General features: G+C 42.4%; 4 protein-coding genes across 6 annotated transcripts; 2 read left to right on the top strand and 2 right to left on the bottom strand.

Annotated features, from left to right (window-relative positions):
* Nucleotides 1-335: 335 nt before the first annotated feature.
* On the top strand, nucleotides 336-2,797 carry LOC6613013 (transcriptional coactivator yorkie). 2 transcript variants are annotated; one of them, XM_002037467.2, is made up of 5 exons: nucleotides 337-1,320; nucleotides 1,530-1,621; nucleotides 2,063-2,218; nucleotides 2,466-2,518; nucleotides 2,594-2,797. In XM_002037467.2, exons 1-5 carry the CDS (start codon nucleotides 470-472, stop codon nucleotides 2,696-2,698), a joined length of 1,257 nt encoding a protein of 418 aa, XP_002037503.2. In that variant the 5' UTR covers nucleotides 337-469; the 3' UTR covers nucleotides 2,699-2,797. The 2 variants fall into 2 exon arrangements, with proteins under 2 accessions (XP_032570966.1, XP_002037503.2); XM_032715075.1 differs by lacking the exon at nucleotides 2,063-2,218 and having other exon boundaries at nucleotides 336-1,320.
* Nucleotides 2,798-3,334: 537 nt separating this feature from the next.
* Nucleotides 3,335-5,638, bottom strand: LOC6613012 (ras-related protein Rap-2c). The gene is made up of 4 exons (XM_002037466.2): nucleotides 5,165-5,638; nucleotides 3,866-4,003; nucleotides 3,630-3,747; nucleotides 3,335-3,561 (listed from the first exon to the last, which is right to left on the bottom strand). The coding sequence occupies exons 1-4, from the start codon at nucleotides 5,297-5,299 to the stop codon at nucleotides 3,404-3,406; spliced, it is 549 nt and encodes a 182-aa protein (XP_002037502.1). The 5' UTR covers nucleotides 5,300-5,638; the 3' UTR covers nucleotides 3,335-3,403.
* Nucleotides 5,639-6,269: 631 nt separating this feature from the next.
* On the top strand, nucleotides 6,270-6,883 carry LOC6613011 (60S ribosomal protein L39). The gene is made up of 3 exons (XM_002037465.2): nucleotides 6,270-6,344; nucleotides 6,430-6,533; nucleotides 6,741-6,883. Exons 1-3 carry the CDS (start codon nucleotides 6,342-6,344, stop codon nucleotides 6,787-6,789), a joined length of 156 nt encoding a protein of 51 aa, XP_002037501.1. The 5' UTR covers nucleotides 6,270-6,341; the 3' UTR covers nucleotides 6,790-6,883.
* Nucleotides 6,884-7,274: 391 nt separating this feature from the next.
* Nucleotides 7,275-8,309, bottom strand: LOC6613010 (60S ribosomal protein L12). 2 transcript variants are annotated; one of them, XM_002037464.2, is made up of 5 exons: nucleotides 8,240-8,309; nucleotides 8,110-8,171; nucleotides 7,935-8,008; nucleotides 7,693-7,873; nucleotides 7,275-7,540 (listed from the first exon to the last, which is right to left on the bottom strand). In XM_002037464.2, the coding sequence occupies exons 2-5, from the start codon at nucleotides 8,144-8,146 to the stop codon at nucleotides 7,335-7,337; spliced, it is 498 nt and encodes a 165-aa protein (XP_002037500.1). In that variant the 5' UTR covers nucleotides 8,147-8,171; nucleotides 8,240-8,309; the 3' UTR covers nucleotides 7,275-7,334. The 2 variants fall into 2 exon arrangements, with proteins under 2 accessions (XP_002037500.1, XP_032571756.1); XM_032715865.1 differs by having other exon boundaries at nucleotides 8,235-8,258.
* Between the last annotated feature and the right edge of the window lie 693 nt (nucleotides 8,310-9,002).

Raw genomic sequence — 9,002 nt, 5'->3', positions numbered from 1 at the left:
TCAGTTTATATTGTTATTAGGTATGCGTTTTGACAGACCTTTGCCTGCACTTATTTTTACTAAACAAAATGTTATAAATGTTAGAAATAATAATTGTGAGTATAATAATTTATAGTTTGATATTATGGGACACAAGTGTGTGAGTTTTGTACCTTATTATTTACAAAATAAATAATATATCTTTAGCTATAGCTAAAAGAAATCGACAAAAATCGTAATCGGTTTTCGGAATACCCCTGGCATTCCGCAGGTGCAGCCACGAAGCCGATTACATGAGGAACGCTGGTAACGAAATGGACAAGTGGACGGAGATAGCCATCTGGCAACACTGGTCTAAATTTATTTTATGTTGGCAGTTCCGTAATTATTATTATTACTATTATTTATTGCAACGAAGTTTAGTTTTTAACACCTTAATGTTATAGTTTCGCGCAGCGCGATGGAGTGATACGTATATGGAAGAACATATATGTGCGCGTGCCTAATCGCTAAGATAATTCTATGTAGTTTTCGTTTGTATACAATAAGTGCCTTTTATATGTTAACGACGATGTCAGCCAGCAGCAATACAAACAGCCTGATCGAGAAGGAGATCGACGACGAGGACATGTTGTCGCCGATCAAGTCCAACAACCTGGTGGTGCGGGTCAACCAGGACACGGACGACAACCTGCAGGCGCTGTTCGACAGCGTCCTGAATCCGGGTGACGCCAAGCGCCCGCTGCAGCTGCCACTGCGCATGCGGAAGCTGCCCAACTCCTTCTTCACGCCCCCGGCGCCCTCGCACTCGCGGGCCAACAGCGCCGACTCCACCTACGACGCGGGCTCCCAGTCGAGCATCAACATCGGGAACAAGGCGTCCATCGTCCAGCAGCCAGATGGCCAGTCGCCCATCGCCGCCATCCCCCAGCTCCAGATCCAGCCGTCTCCCCAGCACAGCCGCCTGGCGATACATCACTCCCGAGCCCGCAGCAGCCCCGCCTCGCTGCAGCAGAACTACAACGTGCGCGCCCGGAGCGACGCAGCAGCAGCCAACAATCCGAATGCCAATCCGAGCAGCCAACAGCAGCCCGCTGGGCCCACTTTCCCAGAGAACAGTGCCCAAGAGTTCCCCAGCGGCGCCCCGGCTAGCTCGGCCATCGATTTGGACGCAATGAACACCTGCATGTCGCAGGACATTCCCATGTCCATGCAGACAGTGCACAAGAAGCAGCGCTCCTACGACGTCATCAGCCCCATTCAGTTGAACCGCCAACTGGGCGCCTTGCCGCCGGGATGGGAACAAGCCAAGACCAACGATGGCCAGATCTACTACTTGAAGTGAGTGTGGACAGACTTTAAGAACAGTGTGCAGGAAGCTTTATTTAATACGTGTCTTCCCTATGAACTTATGAAAACTATGATATTCTTGTGAGTCACAGATATCTCTTGGCTTCGTTGGTTGACTTTAAAGTTTATCTCTCAAGCATTACTAGCTTAACTAATACCTAAAACAGGCATCTCAACAATGATGTTCTCTCTACTTGCAGTCATACTACAAAATCTACGCAGTGGGAGGATCCCAGAATCCAATATCGCCAGCAGCAGCAAATCTTGATGGCCGAGCGAATAAAGCAGAATGGTAGGTTCTATCTGAGATTTCATGCCTTAGATAAGCAAGTCGTTAACTGCCTGTGGCTGCGTCTCATTGTTAACCCACTTAAATCACCCATCAGGGGACTAATTAATGCTAGAGACCAGGCAGGGATAAGATAGGCTCTAACTCATTCCAACTAACGCATGAACAGCATACACAACCGATTTCAGGGAGTCCATTCCGTCCATTTTGAGCGCGTCAATGCACTTTTCGGGATTGGGTTGGAGTCTGATCATTTTGGCATTCGGAAGTGGGAGTTCGATTGGATTCGCTTTGAGTGCACTCCAATTGATTCTGATATGTGCTGCATGCTGGGCGCCAGTGCCCCTCAGTTATCATCCGCTTGCACTGCAGCATTACGTTGAAGACATATTTTAATTTGTTTTTATTTACTTTGGTTTGTAATTCATTGTTTTTGTTCGATAGATGTTTTGCAAACTACAAAACAAACTACCACATCGACCATTGCTAACAATTTGGGTCCACTGCCGGATGGTTGGGAGCAGGCAGTTACCGAGTCCGGAGATCTTTACTTTATAAATCACATTGATCGAACGACTTCATGGAATGATCCCAGAATGCGTAAGTCTCGTTCCACCACCCCGACTAGCGTAAGACAACGAGACACACAGATATCGTAGCGACATCGCTAGATAACATTGAGTGCGCAGTGGGCGGGGGGCCGATCACGTAATTCCCATGGCATCTCTGCTTTCACTATATAGTATAGTACTGATCTTGAGATAGAGGCCGAACACTCCACACTCCTTATCGCTCCATGCCTCGCCTTTACTAACTTAACGCCTCCCCTTACCGTGTATCTTTGCAGAATCTGGGCTTAGCGTGCTCGACTGCCCAGACAACTTAGTGTCTTCCCTCCAGGTAAGCATTCGCAGTTGCCAGTTGGCTAACCGAGTTGCACGCCACCACCTCACCTTACGCACTTTTCGCTTTCAGATTGAGGATAATCTTTGCAGTAACTTGTTCAATGACGCACAGGCCATTGTAAATCCGCCGTCTTCCCACAAACCTGACGATTTGGAATGGTATAAAATTAATTAATTCAATGTATACATCTGTATTAGACCTAAAAGTTTTATATTTTGTATTATTCTAAATTAAATATTTTTCAAATTTTATAGTATTTCTTTACATAACGAATTTGTGCGTTTATCATTATTACTGGGCGGCTTGTTTCTGGGTTTTTCCTTCGATATGAACGCACTGGTGTTGAAAAGAAGAAATCTGATTCAGATGACTTTCGAACGCCGAAGAGAGAGTTCAGGTTGACAGCAGGTGTGGTCAGCAGCGATGACTCATGCCGAAACCCGAATACCCCGACTTTTGTAAAGTGCAAGCCAAGAAGTAACCCGAATGCAGCGTGCGTTTGCACCAGAATGCTCGAATGCTCATGAGCTTCATTGAGTTCCATCTGTGACGGAGCCAGCGGACAGTTCGCAGATTCAAATTCAGCTTTACGTGGAGCCAAAGACATCCGTGCTCATCGCTCTTTACCAATGCTTATCCATGAGTCACAATTGCAAACCTCTTCTAATTTAGCATGAATTACTTATTTTCGTGATGTCAAGCTAGTCACCGTTTGAATTCTTTCAACAGCTTTCATAGATGATAAGAGTTGGACTTGTGTTTTTCAGCACAACTTTGTTTCGGGGCAATGGAAAATAAAAATCCGGCAAGTTTTCGTTATCTATTAAATATTAGTAATTTTATTTTTAACTATAATAATCTTACAATTTTACAAAATTTCTATAAAAGCGTACAACAACAGTAATTTTTTTTTTGCCGATTCTCCTGCGTCAAATTCATCTCTCGAACGATGGTGGCGAATACTTCGTTTACGTTTATCCGATCCTTAGCAGATGCCTCGATAAATGGACAGTCCCACAGTTGTGCCAAGGCATTACCTATGCAACGAGGAAAACAAAGGTGTGAGTAGGAGCAGTCTCGTCCAGGGAGTTATATGGATGCCTACCTTCAGCGGTGGATACCTCTCTTTGGCAATCTAAATCGAATTTGTTCGCGACTAGTAGGATTGGTGCTGGCTGACTTCCTTTCACTCGAGTGATCACATTTTTCATACTAGAAATATCCTGTGGAGCAAAGCGAGACCATTAGTTGGCATTAGTTGGAGTACTCAAGAGCAGGTTCGGGACAAAAAGTAAGGCGAACACGATGCTAAAAACGCACAGGGACTTGTGGCTTTCATACCTGAAATGTTTGATGGTTCGTAAGTGAATACATTACAATAAAACCATGACCGTTTTTGATGTAGAGATCTCTCATGGATGCGAATTGCTCTGTGCCCGCGGTGTCCAAGATTTCCAAGACGCACGGCGAGCTGTCCACCTGCAAGAGAGGGTAAATTGCATTAGTAAATTGTCTTGGGGCGTTGAACTCGCAGAAGCTGGCCCCATCCACGTATGTACGTGGGCAAACGTACGTTGTACGTTCTCTTGGCTCGGAAGGGATTAATTGAAATAGTTATTTGCTCTTCAGACAAAGCTGCGGTATTAGGGGTTGTGCAAGTGCTGCCCACAAAATGGGGTGGTACACACGGTGGCGGGCATGTGCGAATGCGGAAGAAACGCCTGCTCTTTGTCTTTCGACATCATTAGACATATTTTATTTGCCGAAGGCGGCACTTATGCGCCTGCAACGGGCTCGCACCCGAGATGCATGCAGTATCAGCTATCCGATGGACTTGTGGCTGCGAGTGAGTACACTACCATGTGTCATTCATTCATTCTATGGCAAGAGGCGAACTCACGTCGCAGTTAATGTGAAGCATTTTGCTTTCAATTCGGCAGCACAATGCAGTTTTCAAAGATAAACAGCATGGCGAGATACAAACGGTTCCAGCTGATTGATTCACTCATCGAATGGGTTGCCTTGCTAGCGATGACAAACTATGAACTTTTGCGCAGGCTGCGATGCAAATGGCACTCTGCTCTGCGTAGAATGCACATTATGGCTTGGGAACTAGTTTGGCTGGCTGGAAACGGCCGAAACGAGAATTGCACTGCAAGGGAATGAAAATGCAGGTTTCGGAGTCGCTTAGCGTTATCAGTCCGCTCCCTATTTAATAAACCCCCCGACTGCGGATGCGGACGCCTATGAATCATGTTTTCGGGCTGAAAACTGGCTTGGCCATTAATCCTTGCAGCAACACCCACACCTATGCTCAAATATGCACATTTGGATGCACAGACGCCAGTGAATTTATGAATCTATATGTGGCCGTCCGCACATATGTACATATGTATGTACAATTAATCGCCCATTATATGTATCTACATATGTGCGCATACATTCATACATACGAACAATCGTATATGTACGGATGACTGTGCTGGGCCCGTGCTTACAGACGTTCGTATGTATGTGCGTGATTACGCTTAGTACATACATAAATATTTATGTAGATCTGTATGTGCGTGTGGCTGCGTTTGTAAATTGATTATGTCTGGCCGATATCGCGTACATATGCATACCATACCATGTACATACCTCAATTTCCTTGCGGTAGAAGTCCTCGATGGTGGGATCGTACTTTTCAATAAAGCATCCCGAGACGAATTGCACCGTGAGGGCCGATTTACCAACTCCCCCCGACCCGAGCACAACAACTTTGAATTCGCGCATTGTTAAATCAGCTTTTTGTGTTATTCGATGCGTGCAATATAGATGCAAATGAGTCTTCTGTACGTGTTTATATTTAACACCACTGTGTGTATGTATTTCAACTCAAAAACCGTTTACAAAGCTAAATATTATGTATGGGTTGACATTGCGTTTCGATTCGCACGTAATGCACGGAAGTTCGGTGACAAAACTGCGCTCTGTTTGTGCCTCGTCCTCAGTAGGAAGCGTTTTTTACTTTTCTTAAACACATATTATATTGTAAAATATAATAATCAAATGATAATTGATAAATGATGACACTGACACTTATGGGAAAATGGAACGATGTATAGAGGAAATGAAATAATGGTTTTAGAACAAAAATGTTAGGGGCAGATACACACGACAATTGAAACTGTTATCGATAGGCCTCTAATCGGAATGCCGAAGAAAATTATTTTTATAAAGTTATATAATTAAGGAACTTTATTTTAAAAAAATATTTTTTCGCTACAAATTAGAAGACAACATGATCGAATTAAAACAGGCTAACGATAATTACACTTTCACATTTAATTATGCCGATCTTTATGTTTTCATTGTTTATATTTTGATGATGTATTTTCACTATACGTTAAGTTTGCAACTTAAGTAAAAAATATATGGATAAAACGGATACAAATTGTATATAAAGAAAATATATAATACAAGATAGCTGAATTCGGTTTGCAAAATATAATGATTTCCTCGCTCACTTACGTTGAGCTGATACCGGTTCTTACGGAAACATTGCTAAATATTTAACTCAAGAAACGAGTAGTAATTGGAAGAAACTAACTTAGTTTTATCTAATTTTATAAGTACTACCCTTGCTTTAACAAAGTCTTAAAAATTGTATTATAATTTTTTGTAATCCTCCAATATTTTTCGTTCTTTTTCATCGTCCCATATAGCATCAAATTGTGGAGTCGTAAACTTATCGATACTTACCCACCACCAACGCGTATTCTTTTCCGGTCTGGTTCTTTCTTTCCGGTGTGGCTCGTTGAAAAGATTGGACGAAATGGTGGGAAATTATTTTATTTGTGTTTTTGATAAAATGTTTTGAATATATCGAGATACTAAACGTTCGTTACTTCTTTCTCCACCAGGCTGCACACAAGTCGTTCAGAATAAAGCAGAAGCTGGCTAAGAAGCTGAAGCAGAACAGATCCGTTCCCCAATGGGTTCGCCTACGTACTGGCAACACTATTCGGTGAGTTCGGCGTGGATTTTCCATTTAAACGTTTAGAATTTCAGTGCCAAAGGTTTTGTAAGGGCAAAGTATCCCAACGCAATTGCGTTTAATTGTTGAGTGCACTGTCACTACCTTGTTTTTCTCTCATCTTATTGATAACATGAAGAACCTTGGAGCAACATTCTTAGTCTGATTCTAACTTCCACTTTCCGCTTTTCCTTTCAGTTACAACGCTAAGCGCCGTCACTGGAGGCGTACCAAGTTGAAGCTGTAAGCTGTTGATTCCAGGAGCTCCGCAATTTTGTGGAATGCTGAAGATCTTTTCGAGAATATGAAATAATAAATTCGTCTACAATTTGCGGATTAAATACGCTCTTTTTATTTGTATATTTGGAAAGGGGTGGCATACAGCAGCAAACGGGCTAAAATCAGCATCCTCCGAAAATGTGACCGAACACATCCTCCCCTAACGAAAACGAATCTTTCTTATCAAGCATGTGCTTTTTGCCGGGCATGTGCGCGAATTGTTTACTGGAAAGTGCACGGGCAGAGCTAGAGCTTCCAAATATATGTTTGGTTCAACAAACAAATGAAAATGCTGTATTGATGTACGCCAGAGTTCTGCACTTTGTTTTGTGTCTAATAGGAATTCAAAAGTTCCTATTGCGTTGCTCAATGGCAATGCTTCTCTGCGGATTAGATGCAGTATGCACATTTCTTAACATTTAAAGTTAACATCGAAAGTAAAATTCTGTCCGATTGGGTCAATTATTACAGACTGTATCGCGTACAATTTATTAATTCTGTTTAAAAAACTGTTTATTCCGCGGGGACTTCAATAGAGCCCTCGTTCAGTTCGTCAATAACATCATGAGGGTGCTTTCCGTCAACGGTGCAGCCAACGCTCTGGGCGGTTCCCAGAACTTCCTTGCAGGTTCCCTTCAGCTCACGGGCCATGGACCTGGGCCTCATCACGCGGGCGATGGCCAGAATGTCTTCGAAGCCAATGTTTCCACTGTGCTTGACTGTAAATGATGAATATCTGCTGTTAATTGGGTGATCAGGCACAGAACCATCCAGTGCATGTGGGCAGTGCGCGGTGGAACCAGAGGTCATGCTCCACCACAAACCGCCGCAAGCAATTGGAGCCCAGTTTAGGATTGCCGGCAATACTCACTGTTCTTCTGCTTCTTGCGGTCACGTGGGGGTTCCTTCAGAGCCTTGATGATCAGCGAGGCGGCGGAGGGAACCACGGAGATGGCGGCCTGTCGGTTCTGGATGGTCAGACAGACGGTAATCTTCAGACCCTTCCAGTCGGAGGTGGCCTTGGCGATGTCATCACCGATTTTCTTGGGCGACTACAGAGACACTCTTGTTAGCGCGAATTGCACAAGTAAACAAACCGATTTGCATGCTTACCAGACCGAGGGGACCTATCTTGGGGGCCAGGGAGGATGTGGCACCGACTTCTCCGCCCACGCAACGCAGGTACACTGTAATTTGGGTTTAGAAATTTGTTATTTTAGGCAATCCTCTATTTTAAACTTCGGTTTGTTCGAAGCTCAACTCCTCACAAAAACACTCGTTTACTTACCCAATTTAACTTCCGTTGGGTCGAATTTGGGAGGCATAGCGGTATCTTGGCTTGAACAGTCGCTGTAAGGCAAAGATTACGTTAGTTTTCGCCGATTTTATTTGAGACATTTTCAGCTCATGTACTTTACCGCAAAAAAGACACACAGAAAAAGAAAGAAGAAGCTATCGATTTCCGGGAGGACCGTTTGCAAGTGATGTATCGCACAGGGCTATCGGAATAAAAAGTGTCTTGAATGGAACGCGGAAATGAAACGATCGTATTGAGTTTATTTATTTTTATTTATTCTTAATTTAAATTAAGCTTTAAGAAAACGTATTTTGTTGAAAATGTTAAATACTAGTTGATATATTTTGAGAACAATTAAAATTAAAATTTATATTTTTTTAAACTACTTTTATAGCGGTCGATTTAAATATAATTATCTTCTTGCTAGTTTAGTTTTTAAAACTCTAATATTTATTTGTGATTATGAAAGTAATTTATATCTTCTAGCTAAAGAAATACTTATTTTAATTTTGCCTATCAATTTACTAAACCGACTTACAAGACAATTGGTATATCGATTGCTTAGCATTTGGCTTAAAAACTATCGATTATTATTCTTATCTTACAACTTATGAAAATTGTTTTTATTGTTTTTGTACTTTTACTTGACTTTTCCGAACGTCGGTAGATTAATGTTTTAATTTTATTTAACAACAGCACTTGAACCGTATATGTATGCACATTCATAAATTGGTACTATTAGAAATTCCGACCTGCCTCAAACAATATGCCTCCATTCTCTGTATCCGAGTACTTCATCTTTTTGCGAATACACTTCACTTTTAAATGAAGTGTAGTAATGTTCACTAGCATTGTCAATAATACAAGTTCTTCTTGAACCCATT

Source organism: Drosophila sechellia, chromosome 2R (genome assembly GCF_004382195.2).
Source record: "Drosophila sechellia strain sech25 chromosome 2R, ASM438219v1, whole genome shotgun sequence".
In the NCBI taxonomy this organism is placed as follows: Eukaryota; Metazoa; Arthropoda; class Insecta; order Diptera; family Drosophilidae; genus Drosophila; species Drosophila sechellia.
Note: the sequence above shows the minus strand (reverse complement) of the source record. Positions and strands in the feature narration are given on the sequence as shown.